The sequence below is a fragment of the Argopecten irradians genome, chromosome 3, assembly GCF_041381155.1.
Source record: "Argopecten irradians isolate NY chromosome 3, Ai_NY, whole genome shotgun sequence".
NCBI lineage: Eukaryota > Metazoa > Mollusca > Bivalvia > Pectinida > Pectinidae > Argopecten > Argopecten irradians.
In genome coordinates this window covers 58,062,177-58,076,689 of record NC_091136.1, presented here as the reverse complement: position 1 = coordinate 58,076,689, position 14,513 = coordinate 58,062,177, and the positions used below count along the sequence as shown (strand labels likewise).

At 36.7% G+C, this 14,513-nt stretch overlaps 1 protein-coding gene across 2 annotated transcripts in view; it reads right to left on the bottom strand.

Annotated features, from left to right (window-relative positions):
- Positions 1-251: 251 nt before the first annotated feature.
- Positions 252-14,513, bottom strand: part of LOC138319211 (egl nine homolog 1-like) — a 34,801-nt gene continuing 20,539 nt past the window's right edge. The window contains exons 4-7 of one of the 2 annotated variants that reach the window (XR_011207972.1): positions 8,673-8,743; positions 6,801-6,939; positions 4,400-4,461; positions 252-324 (exon numbers count right to left, since the gene is read on the bottom strand). Coding sequence is in view for 1 of the 2 variants with exons in the window: in XM_069262192.1 (XP_069118293.1) it covers positions 308-324; positions 4,400-4,461 (79 nt within the window). In the remaining variant the exon portion in view is untranslated. The remainder of the gene's footprint in view (positions 325-4,399; positions 4,462-6,800; positions 6,940-8,672; positions 8,744-14,513) is intronic. The other variant, XM_069262192.1, reaches the window with a different exon arrangement.

The following is a 14,513-nucleotide window of genomic DNA, read 5'->3' as shown; positions in this document are numbered from 1 at the left end:
TAGTTTGAAGGTTGTATCGTAACTCTGTAATATGGAGGTCATTCTATTGATTAAACGTGATGGCCCTTCATTTGAGTAGCCGTTCATGTCAGCTTTTAAGGGACTCAATATTATGTCTCCGAGGTTAATGATACAAAAAGGAAATGAAGAATTATTTATGGTGATTGATGCATTGCGTACACTGATGCTAAATGTAAACTGTTTACCAAAGTCCTAAAATGCATACAATTATCTTTTGTTCGTATTTCTTACTTGCAATTCGTTTTGAGAGAGGGAGTCTACTGCCTGTTCTGCTTGACTGTCGATTTCACGCTGTATCCGTGCCTAGAAACAAAGATAATATACGTTTTAGCAGACGTAGGAAGATAAAACGTAAGTCTCTTCTTATTGTTAATTTGCACCCGTGTGACTCATATATGGTGGGTAATTTCGTCATACTGAATAATTGGCAATCAGGTTTATACACATTTCAAAACATGGATAGCATGTATATGTAATTTGGGAACCAATACCAATGTTATAATCATCATATATTCGTAAGACATCGTGTAATTCATCACTGCTGCGACATGCATTTGACGAACTCCCTCTTTACTTCCGGTAGCGACTGCGATTTTGTTTCAGCACAATTTCGAATCCTTTTTTTTGTTCCTAGTGGACAGAAAATACTGTAACAATAGTTAATGCCTGTATTGCTGTAAACTATGAAGGGATGCCCTGTCACTTGTAATAACAAACTAAGTACTACTAAATAACTAACTACTGCCATATAGTGGCATATAATATGCAGTACAGCTTTATTAAGTAAAGTAAGTCGTTTTATTCAGAGAGTAATTAAGGTTCCAGTAATATCAGGAAAATAGAATTGTTATGTTTCAATGTATCTCTATTGTCTATTGATGAATGTGTCTATCTATTATTTCCTTCTTTTTTATTATTACTTTTTTTACCTCTTGTACATATATCTTGAGTGAATAAAATCTTGAAGCAAATTTCACTTTCAAGAACTTTCTCTCAACTATCGACAATTCGAACACTCTTGTATCGTCACTAACTGAGTCTTGTTTTGTATGTGTATCGTCTATGTCATGTCAAAACATCAATGCCACGTCCAACGACAGCAACAAAGGCGACAAAAGAAATCTGACCAATCAGCTGAATAAGGACTATATAATATACCACAAATTAATTCCGTTGTTAAATTATGCAGTTTCTTGGAAGGTTTCTATGTCTCGGTTAGTACTGGCTAAATATTTATCTGGAAGTTTGATGTTAGTGTGTCAAAGCAAGCTATAAATACCAGTTAATCCATCTTTTCTGGGTTGATATCTAATCCACCTTTTCTGGGTTGATACCGAGGTGTAAATTTCTTTGTGTGATATCGAGGTTTATTATATGACTGGAGTTTTGCTGTATTTTGATTGGCCGATTCGTTTCTCAGAAGTATTCATCAACTGCGATATCAACCCCGAAATCGGCGGCAAAAAGCACGCGAGGTTACTGGACTCAGTCCAGATACCTCTCGCGAGTCCAGTAACCTCTTTCAAAAATAGATCGAGGAAAACTCCCTTGAGATGTGACGTCATAATCACTTTTGGTGTCGAGTCGTACCCAAGTATAGCGTAACGAGAGTTTCTCTCATTCAATGACGTCGGGATAATCTATTGTGACTTCATTATTATAGTCGGCAACAAAAGGCAGCAAGTTTACTGCGATCAACGGTGATCAACTACAAACTTAAATTTATGGCCTCGATATCACCCCCAGAATATATCACTTACTCGGGTTGATAACTCACCGTATTCACCTGAAAATAGGCGATAATTGTATAGTAGATACCAGCTAACCCATCTTTTCTTGTGGCGATATCGAAGTGTAAATACCAGCTAACCCACCTTTTCTCGGGGTGATATCGAGGTGTAAATACCAGCTAATCCACTTTTTCCGGGTTGATATCGAGGTGTAAATACCAGCTAACCCATCTTTTCTAGGGTGATATCGAGGTGTAAATACCAGCTAATCCACTTTTTCTGGGGTGATATCGAGGTGTAAATACCGGCTAATCCACTTTTTCTGGGGTGATATCGAGGTGTAAATACCAGCTAATCCACTTTTTCTGGGGGTGATATCGAGGTGTAAATACCAGCTAACCCACCTTTTCTGGGGTGATATCGATGTGTAAATACCAGCTAATCCATTTTTTCTGGGGTGATATCGAGGTGTAAATACCAGCTAACCCATCCTTTCTAGGGGTGATATCGATGTGTAAATACCAGCTAATCCACTTTTTCTGGGGTGATATCGAGGTGTAAATACCAGCTAACCCATCTTTTCTGGGGGTGATATCGAGGTGTAAATACCAGCTAATCCACTTTTTCTGGGGTGATAAAGAGGTGTAAATACCAGCTAACCCATCTTTTCTGGGGCGATATCGAGGTGTAAATACCAGCTAACTCATCTTTTCTGGGGTGATATCGAGATGTAAATACCAGCTAACTCACCTTTTCTTGTGGTGATATGTAGGTGTAAATACCAGCTAACCCACATTTTCTTGGGGTGATATCGAGGTGTACATAACAGCTAACCCACCTTTTCTTGGGGTGATATCGAAGTGTACATAACAGCTAACCCACCTTTTCTGGGGGTGATATCGAGGTTTAAATACCAGCTAACCCACTTTTTCTGGGGTGATATCGAGGTTTAAATACCAGCTAACCCACTTTTTCTGGGGTGATATCGAGGTGTAAATACATGTTAACTCATCTTTTCTGGGGTGACACAGATGTGTAAATGCTAGCTACATGTAACCCAACTTTTCTGAGGGTGATATAGAGGTGTAATTACCAGCTAATCCAACTTTTCTTAGGTGATATAGATGTGTAAATACTAGCTACATGTAACCCACTTTTTCTGGGGGTGATATCGAGGTGTAATTACCATCTAACCCATCTTTTCTTGGGTGATATCGAGGTGTAAATACCAGCTAACCAACCTTTTCTGGGGGCGATATCGAGGTTTAAATACCAGCTAATCCACTTTTTCCGGGGTGATATCGAGGTGTAAATACCAGCTAACCCATCTTTTCTGGGGGTGATATCGAGGTTTAAATACCAGCTAATCCATTTTTTCTGGGGGTGGTATCAAGGTGTAAATACCAGCTAATCCATTTTTTCCGGGGTGATATCGATGTGTAAATACCAGCTAACCCATCTTTTCTGGGGGTGATATCCAGGTGTAAATACTAGCTAACCCATCTTTTCTGGGGGTGATATCGAGGTGTAAATACCAGCTAACCCATTTTTTCTGGGGGTGATATCGAGGTGTAAATACCTGCTAATCAACTTTTTCTGGGGTGATATCGAGGTGTAAATACTAGCTAACCCATCTTTTCTGGGGGTGATATCGAGGTGTAAATACCAGCTAATCTACTTTTTCCGGGGTGATATCGAGGTGTAAATACCAGCTAACCCACCTTTTCTCGGGGTGATATCGAGGTGTAAATACCAGCTAATCCACTTTTTCCGGGGTGATATCGAGGTGTAAATACCAGCTAACCCATCTTTTCTGGGGGTGATATCGAGGTGTAAATACCAGCTAATCCACTTTTTCTGGGGTGATATCGAGGTGTAAATACCAGCAAACCCATCTTTTCTGGGGTGATATCGAGGTGTAAATACCAGCTAACCCACTTTTTCTGGGGTGATATCGAGGTGTAAATACCAGTTAATCCACTTTTTCTGGGGTGATATCGAGGTGTAAATACCAGCTAACCCATCTTTTCTGGGGTGACATAGATGTGTGAATGCTAGCTACATGTAAACCAACTTTTCTGAGGGTGATATCGAGGTGTAATTACCAGCTAATCCAAATTTTCTTAGGTGATATAGATGTGTAAATACTAGCTACATGTAACCCACTTTTTCTGGGGCGATATTGAGGTGTAATTACCATCTAACCCATCTTTTCTTGGGTGATATCGAGGTGTAAATACCAGCTAACCCATCTTTTCTGGGGGTGATATCGAGGTGTAAATACCAGCTAATCCACTTTTTCTGGGGTGATATCGAGGTGTAAATACCAGCTAACACACCTTTTCTGGGGGTGATATCGAGGTGTAAATACCAGCTTATCCACTTTTTCTGGGGTGATATCGAGGTGTAAATACCAGCTAACCCATCTTTTCTGGGGTGATATCGAAGTGTAAATACCAGCTAATCCATCTTTTCTGGGTGTGATATCGAGGTTTAAATACCAGCTAACCTATCTTTTCTGGGGGTGATATCGAGATGTAAATACCAGCTATAACCCATCTTTTCTAGGGGTGATATCGAGGTGTAAACACCACCTAACCCACAATTTCTGGGGGTGATATCGAGGTGTAAATATCAGCTAAACCCACCTTTTCCTCTTCGCGTCTGTCTCTCTCCGTCAGAGCAATGGTCCCTCGGATCTTCATTGACTCTGTAACATAAAGGCGATATGTGGCGGATTGTCCGTTGTTTTTGGATAATTTTTAAATGGATACAATACTTCTTTTTGTAATGAAATGATCAGGAACAATATTAAGTTCGTAAATGAGCTGCAATGTTGACAACCCTTGGAAAGATATGCATTACTGTATCTGTGAGAATCTTATATCAACCACGAAAGTGGTTTAATTTGACTCCATGTAACATGATGTCACTATACCCAATTTCTTCATTTTGGTACAGACTGGGGGTATGGACTGGAGACCGCGATAATCCCTGTTGTTATGCCCTCCACATCTGGATCAAGAGTTCGAATCCCACATGGTGCATTTTCCAGGTACTGACCACAAGCTTATTAGAATGACAAACCAAACCAAACCCAATCAACATCTGATGACGTCACTAAGCAAACTAAGGAATTTTCTTGAGGTCATCTTATTGTAACCAGGCGGGAATGTGTGTTGTAAGCCAATCAGAAGCAAGTAAAATTATGGTCCGCCTGTGGATAGAGTACAGTGCATGTATGTACTGTACCTCCCACAAGGCTTGCGGAATCATAATTTAAGGCCAGTGGAATCCTAATATAAGGCCAGTGAAATCCTAATGTAAGGCCAGTGGATTCCTAAGGTAATGCCTACGGAATCCTAATGTAAGGCCAGTGGAATCCTAATGTAAGGCCAGTGGAATCCTAACGTAAGGCCAGTGGATTCCTAAGGTAATGCCTACGGAATCCTAATGTAAGGCCAGTGGAATCCTAATGTAAGGCCAGTGGAATCCTAACGTAACGCCAGTGGAATCCTAACGCAAGGCCAGTGGAATCCTAATGTAAGGCCAGTGGAATCCTAAAGTTAAGCCAGTGGAATCCTTATGTAAGGCCAGTGAATTCCTACGGAAACCTAATGTAAGGCCAGTGGAATCCTTATGTAAGGCCAGTGGAATCCTAAAATTATGCCAGTGGAATCCTAATGTAAGACCAGTAAAATCCTAACATAAGGCCAGTGGAATCCTAAAGTAAGGCCAGTGGAATCCTAATGTAAGGCCAGTGGATTCCTAAAATTAGGCCAGTGGAATCCTAATGTAAGGCCAGTAGATTCCTAAGGTAAGACCTACGGAATATTAATGTAAGGCCAGTGGATTCCTAAGGTAAGGCCAGTCGAATCCTAAAGTTAGGCCAGTGGAATACTAAGGTTAGGCCAGTGGAATCCTAATTTAAGGCCGGTGGATTCCTAAGGTAAGACCTACGGAATCCTAATGTAAGGCCAGTGGAATCCTAATGTATGGCCAGTGGAATCCTAAAGTAAGGCCTTTGAGTGGAATCCTAAAGTTAGGCCAGTGGAATACTAAGGTAAGGCCAGTGGAATCCTAATGTAAGGCCAGTGGAATCCTAAAGGAAGGCCAGTGGAATCCTAAAGTAAGGCCAGTTGAATCCTAAAGTTAGGCCAGCAGAATACTAAGGTAAGACCTACGACTACGGAATCCTAATGAAGAGGCCATGGAATCCTAATGTAAGGCCATGGAATCCTAAGGTAAGACCTACGGAATCCTAATGTAAGGCCAGTGGATTCCTAAGGTAAGGACCTACGGAATCCTAATGTAAGGCCAGTGGATCCTAAGGTAAGGCCAGTGGAATCCTAAGTAAGGCCAGTGGATTCCTAAGGTAAGGCCAAGTGACAGTATATTAAATGTGCTCCCAATATATGTAGACCTCGACTCAATGTGATGATCAGGTCAATAAATATATATTGGACCGTACTATTGAGTTTCTTAGAGCCACAAATAGATTTCTGAACATATAATACAGTATTGGGGATGTGGATGTGGCGCAGTGGTAGAAGGCGCAGCTATGTTTGGCTAGGCGATTGGGTGCCGTAGATCGTGAGTTCGAGGCCCGGAAAGGGCACGAGTCAATAAATTGTCATGCTTTGTTAAATTGTGTTTCTTTGATATTTAATACAGTATATTAATACAGTTTTGATAATATACCACTTTAAACTTGTAATGTGCCTCTGATCACTGGTTGCCATTTCTCTGTATAGATGTAATGGGTGTTTCGTTTGATATTTTGAATAATTTATACTGGTACGCATTATGAATTAATAATTATTTTATACTAGTTACTATGCAGTGTTATTTAGGTGATAACTAAGATATCTATCAGTTATAAACATAAATATGAGTTTGTGATGATGGATTAATTCAATCATCATCTTATTTTCTAACACATTACAGTTAACTATAGCTAAATGTATAACCATATAGTTATAAACATAAATCTTTTAGAGAGAATTCATCAATACAGCAGAACTGGAATACTTCGCTTTACAATCTTACTTTAAATACGGAATCCAATATCCATGGCTGGCCCCAAAACTCACGGGCGAATGACCAATGGCTTATAATGGTCTGTATCCCATGGATGCAGGGAACCCTTTCATTGAATACTGAATTCAATACCAATAACCTTTGGAACCTAATAACATATTTTCTTCATATATAGTTTGGTTTTGGCAATTAAGTATCATTGAAAAACATCTGTAACTACAAACTTCCACATTAAAATTTTATATCTTATAATTGTAAGATTTTATTCTGTTATATATTATAAACAACACTTCATATCTATGTATTTTGCTATGCAGTAGTTGTTACTTAGGAAGAGAACTCATATAGGCTATGCCTGTTGTTGGATCCTTTTCAAATATTTTTGAAAAAACAATTTGATGAAACTGAAAATAGAAAAGGCCTTGACCCATTGACTCTTTCCTCATTTCTGCACTTATTTGCTTCATAGTACCGAGAGAGGAGGGAGAGGAATAAACCCAATATAAATAAATACAAAACCTGAATCTTGGCCTTTGACCTTGAATTGTGAATTTCATTTTTCCAAGGTAAGATTGGTAGATCGAGTCGACTAGGGGTGAGGTGTTGGGGAAGTGATAAACGAATTCTTATGGGGTCACTTTTCAACGGGTCGGTGTAAAAAGTAAAGTTAAGTTTTTAACGGTATTCAGGGTCATTTGTCAATATTGAATAATGACCCGAGGTCAGTTTTCAACGGGGGTCCATTTTCGACATTACACTGATACATGTAATTACATATGCATATTTTTAATACGGCTATGAATGCCGAACGTTACTAAACGTAATCACATTCTTGACCTATATAATGATCAACGAGAACAGCTCAGGGTTTTCATGGAGAGTAATGAACCATCAATGTCCTATCAATTAATGTAGTATATGAAATTTGAACAATCGGTTGTTTTGTGCTAACTGAGATATCAATCAATTTACTAGACCTCTAATCAATGTCTTCTGAGTAGGAATACATGTATATTTCGGATGCCGACTAAGGTCATGACAAAATTTAACAATGACGACAAAGGTCATGACACAATTTAACGATGACGACTAAGGTTAAACAATTAAACAATGACGACTAAGGCCGTGGCACAATTTAACAATGATGACAAAGGTCATGAGACAATTTTACAATGACGATAAAGGTCATGACACAATTCCATAATGACAACTGAAGTCCTGAAACAATTCAACAATAGTAACTAAGGTTGTGACATAAATTAAACAATGACAGCTAAGGTCGTGTCCCAATTCCATAATGACAACTAAGGTCCTGACACAGTTCCATAATATCAATTGATGTCGTGACACAATTTAGCAATGATGACTAAGGTAGTGACACAATTCCATAATAGTAACTAAGGTCGTGATACAATTCAACAATAGCAACTTAAGTCGTGACCCTATTTAACGAGGACGACTAAGGTCGTGACACAATTTAACAATGACGCCACAAATTCCATCGGCGGTGTCATGTCCTGTACTCTGTATAAACTCCGTTTAAACATCATGGTTTTCACTTTAATCCCAACCGCCATTTTTTCCTTCGAACGCTTTTCGATTTTACCATAGACATAAGTAGGTGAGGACCATGATATGTTACTACACCTGTGCTGGCATGGCGCAATTTTTCATTGGCTTTTTCAATGGGTTGTGGGGAGACCATGGATGTAGAAATGTCTGTATCCAAACAGGTGGGAGTATTTTGTTATGTGGCTAATCATTTTTGTCCTGATTTATAAATATAACGGGTTTAGACCTATATAGTATGATAGTTAAGCCTGTAGGGATCATGGTTATTGACTGTTGATTACTGTTTTCCTGCCCACCATGGTTTCCTACCTATATGGCATTTCTCTTCCTTTGCTTTGTTGCGCTCCATCTCGTCAAAATACCACACAGTCATGGCGTATCTAAAAACAAGAGGCCCAAGGGACTTAACGGTCATCTGACTACTTTGGAAATAGTCATATAGCAAATTAATTAGTAATGGTGTCAAAGTAGCCATCTTTGATTTGTGATCAACCAGAAATGTAACAACACTTTGTCATGATCATATCAGGGTCATTTCAGGCAAGTTTCAGCCAAATCACACCGGTAGACCTTGAGAAGTTCAAAATGTGTTTTCAAGATCGCGGCTGTGGCCATCTTGGATATCAAATCGACCCAAAAATAACAACACTTTGTCAGGACCATGCTAGGATCATTTCATGCAAGTTTCAGCCAAATCGCACGAGTAGAACTTGAGAAGAAGTTCACAAAATGTTTTCAAGATGGCGGCTGTGGCGGCCATCTTGGATTTCAAATCGACTTGAAAAATAACAACAGTTTGTCAGGAACATGTCAGAATCATTTCAGGCAACTTTCAGCAAAATCGCACGATTAGAACTGGAGAAAAAGTTCAAAATGTGGTAAGTTTACACACAGCGGACGGCACACGGCGCACGACAACCTTCGGGTCAGATGACCTAAAAATATATTAATATATGGTGGCATTGCTGGATATTGAAATGGTTTGTCAAGGTTAAGCTATGATCAGCGTAAGAAATACAGTGTGAAAATATTGTTTATCATTATGTAATAGGTTCAAGTCCTATTTGTGTTATTGTTTATCGGTAGGTAATAGGTTCTAGTCCTATTTGTTATGATGATTATCGGTAGGTAATAGGTTCAAGTCCTATTTGTTATATTGTTTATCGGTAGGTAATAGGTTCGAGTCCTATTTGTTATGTTGTTTATCAGTATGGAATAGGTTCTAGTCCTATTTGTTATATTGTTTATCGGTAGGTAATAGGTTCGAGTCCTATTTGTTATATTGTTTATCAGTATGGAATAGGTTCTAGTCCTATTTGTTATGATGACTATCAGTAGGTTATAGGTTCGAGTCCTATTTGTTATATTGTTTATCGGTAGGTAAAAGGTTCGAGTCCTATTTGTTATATTGTTTATCGGTATGTAATAGGTTCGAGTCCTATTTGTTATATTGTTTATCGGTAGGTAATAGGTTCTAGTCCTATTTGTTATGATGACTATCAGTAGGTTATAGGTTCGAGTCCTATTTGTTATATTGTTTATCGGTAGGTAAAAGGTTCGAGTCCTATTTGTTATATTGTTTATCGGTATGTAATAGGTTCTAGTCCTATTTGTTATATGGTTTATCGGTAGGTAATAGGTTCGAGTCCTATTTGTTATATTGTTTATCGGTAGGTAATAGGTTTGAGTCCTATTTGTTATATTGTTTATCGGTATGTAATAGGTTCGAGTCCTATTTGTTATATTGTTTATCGGTAGGTAATAGGTTTGAGTCCTATTTGTTATATTGTTTATCGGTATGTAATAGGTTCGAGTCCTATTTGTTATATTGTTTATCAGTATGGAATAGGTTCTAGTCCTATTTGTTATATTGTTTATCGGTAGGTAATAGGTTTGAGTCCTATTTGTTACATTGTTTATCGGTAGGTAATAGGTTAAAGTCCTATTTGTTATATTGTTTATCGGTATGTAATAGGTTTGAGTCCTATTTGTTACATTGTTTATCGGTAGGTAATAGGTTTGAGTCCTATTTGTTATATTGTTTATCGGTATGTAATAGGTTCGAGTTCTATTTGTTATATTGTTTATCGGTATGTAATAGGTTCGAGTTCTATTTGTTATATTGTTTATCAGTATGTAATAGGTTCGAGTCCTATTTGTTATATTGTTTATCGGTAGGTAATAGGTTCAAGTCCTATTTGTTATATGGTTTATCGGTAGGTAATAGGTTCTAGTCCTATTTGTTATATTGTTTATCAGTATGTAATAGGTTCGAGTCCTATTTGTTATATTGTTTATCGGTATGTAATAGGTTTGAGTCCTATTTGCTATACAGTTCATCAGTATGGAATAGGTTTGAGTTCTATTTGTTATATTGTTTATCGGTAGGTAATAGGTTCGAGTCCTATTTGTTATATTGTTTATCAGTATGTAATAGGTTCGAGTCCTATTTGTTATATTGTTTATCGGTATGTAATAGGTTTGAGTCCTATTTGCTATACAGTTCATCAGTATGGAATAGGTTTGAGTCCTATTTGTTATATTGTTTATCGGTAGGTAATAGGTTTGAGTCCTATTTGTTATATTGTTTATCGGTATGTAATAGGTTCGAGTCCTATTTGTTATATTGTTTATCGGTATGTAATAGGTTCGAGTCCTATTTGCTATACAGTTCATCGGTATGTAATAGGTTCGAGTCCTATTTGTTATATTGTTTATCGGTATGTAATAGGTTCGAGTCCTATTTGTTATATTGTTTATCGGTATGTAATAGGTTCGAGTCCTATTTGTTATATTGTTTATCGGTATGTAATAGGTTCGAGTCCTATTTGCTATACAGTTCATCGGTATGTAATAGGTTCGAGTCCTATTTGTTATATTGTTTATCGGTATGTAATAGGTTCGAGTCCTATTTGTTATATTGTTTATCGGTATGTAATAGGTTCAAGTCCTATTTTTTACATTGTTTATCGGTATATAATAGGTTCGAGTCCTATTTGTTATATTGTTTATCGGTATGTAATAGGTTCGAGTCCTATTTGTTATATGGTTTATCGGTATGTAATAGGTTCGAGTCCTATTTGTTATATGGTTTATCGGTAGGTAATAGGTTCTAGTCCTATTTGTTATATTGTTTATCAGTATGTAATAGGTTCGAGTCCTATTTGTTATATTGTTTATCGGTATGTAATAGGTTTGAGTCCTATTTGTTATATTGTTTATCGGTATGTAATAGGTTTGAGTCCTATTTGCTATACAGTTCATCAGTATGGAATAGGTTTGAGTTCTATTTGTTATATTGTTTATCGGTATGTAATAGGTTCGAGTCCTATTTGTTATATTGTTTATCAGTATGTAATAGGTTCGAGTCCTATTTGTTATATTGTTTATCGGTATGTAATAGGTTTGAGTCCTATTTGCTATACAGTTCATCAGTATGGAATAGGTTTGAGTCCTATTTGTTATATTGTTTATCGGTATGTAATAGGTTTGAGTCTATTTGTTATATTGTTTATCGGTATGTAATAGGTTCGAGTCCTATTTGTTATATTGTTTATCGGTAGGTAATAGGTTAAGTCCTATTTGTTATATTGTTTATCGGTATGTAATAGGTTTGAGTCCTATTTGCTATATTGTTTATCGGTATGTAATAGGTTTGAGTCCTATTTGTTATATTGTTTATCGGTATGTAATAGGTTTGAGTCCTATTTGTTATATTGTTTATCGGTATGTAATAGGTTCGAGTCCTATTTGTTATATTGTTTATCGGTATGTAATAGGTTCGAGTCCTATTTGTTATATTGTTTATCGGTATGTAATAGGTTTGAGTCCTATTTGTTATATTGTTTATCGGTATGTAATAGGTTCGAGTCCTATTTGTTATATTGTTTATCGGTATGTAATAGGTTCGAGTCCTATTTGTTATATTGTTTATCGGTATGTAATAGGTTCGAGTCCTATTTGTTATACAGTTCATCGGTATGTAATAGGTTCGAGTTCTATTTGTTATATTGTTTATCGATATGTAATAGGTTCGAGTCTATTTGTTATTATCGTTATAGGTTCGAGTATTGTTTATATTGTTTATCGTATGTAATAGGTTCGAGTCCTATTTGTTTCATTGTCTATCGGTATGTAATAGGTTCGAGTCCTATTTGTTATATTGTTTATCGGTATGTAATAGGTTCGAGTCCTATTTGCTATACAGTTCATCGGTATGTAATAGGTTCGAGTCCTATTTGTTATATTGTTTATCGGTATGTAATAGGTTCGAGTCCTATTTGTTATATTGTTTATCGGTAGGTAATAGGTTTGAGTCCTATTTGTTATATTGTTTATCGGTATGTAATAGGTTCAAGTCCTATTTGTTATATGGTTTATCGGTATATAATAGGTTCGAGTCCTATTTGTTATATTGTTTATCGGTAGGTAATAGGTTCGAGTCCTATTTGTTATATTGTTTATCGGTAGGTAATAGGTTCAAGTCCTATTTGTTATATGGTTTATCGGTATATAATAGGTTCGAGTCCTATTTGTTATATTGTTTATCGTATATAATAGGTTCGAGTTCTATTTTTTATATTGTTTATCGGTATGTAATAGGTTCGAGTTCTATTTGTTATATTGTTTATCAGTATGGAATAGGTTCGAGTCCTATTTGTTATATTGTTTATCGGTATATAATAGGTTCTAGTCCTATTTGTTATATTGTTTATCGGTAGGTAATAGGTTCTAGTCCTATTTGTTATGATGATTATCGGTAGGTAATAGGTTCAAGTCCTATTTGTTATATTGTTTATCGGTAGGTAATAGGTTCGAGTCCTATTTGTTATATTGTTTATCAGTATGGAATAGGTTCTAGTCCTATTTGTTATGATGACTATCAGTAGGTTATAGGTTCGAGTCCTATTTGTTATATTGTTTATCGGTAGGTAAAAGGTTCGAGTCCTATTTATTATATTGTTTATCGGTATGTAATAGGTTCGAGTCCTATTTGTTATATTGTTTATCGGTAGGTAATAGGTTCTAGTCCTATTTGTTATGATGATTATCAGTAGGTAATAGGTTCGAGCCCTATTTGTTATATGGTTTATCGGTAGGTAATAGGTTCGAGTCCTATTTGTTATATTGTTTATCGGTAGGTAATAGGTTCAAGTCCTATTTGTTATATGGTTTATCGGTAGGTAATAGGTTCTAGTCCTATTTGTTATATTGTTTATCGGTAGGTAATAGGTTCAAGTCCTATTTGTTATATGGTTTATCGGTAGGTAATAGGTTCTAGTCCTATTTGTTATATTGTTTATCGGTATGGAATAGGTTCAAGTCCTATTTGTTACATTATTTATCGGTATGTAATAGGTTTGAGTCCTATTTGTTACATTGTTTATCGGTAGGTAATAGGTTTGAGTCCTATTTGTTATATTGTTTATCGATATGTAATAAGTTCGTGTCCTATTTGTTTTATTCTCTCATACCAACAAGTGTAATACTGGCTGGTCCAGGACAATACTATAAGACTCTTTCATATGTGGATATGAAGGATAGGGATATTCTACCCGAGGGTCACAAAATGTAGTAAAACCCAAGGGTTTTGCAGCGAGGCTTTATTGCATGGGTAGCCATGCAATACAGCCTCAGGCGGCATGAGTGTATTACCCTAGACCAGCCAGTATTACACCCGTAGGTATGAAAGAAACTCAAATCGCTTGAGCTTGTATTGCATGGCTACCCATGCAATAAAGTATCATGACGTCACAGCGTTAACAAAATTGCTATTTCTAGGTACAATTTTAACATTTTTTTTCATAAACTAGGATAGATTTACATTAAAGGTATAAACAACGGGAATTGATCGAGTTGAAAATATCACGCAATTTTCATATATGAGGAATTGACTTCAATCCCATTTTCTTTCGAAAATTGCGGACAATCATAGAACATGTAGTAAAATTGCAATAAAACGTCCAGGTATGAGAGAAAAATACTCTTTCATACGTGGATATGAAGGATAGGGATATTCTACCCTCGGGATCAGAAAATGTTGTAACACCCTCGACAAGCCTCGGATTTAACAACATTTTGTGACCCTCGGGTAGAATATCCCTATCCTTCACATCCACATATGAAAGAGTCTTATATTGTTTATTGGGG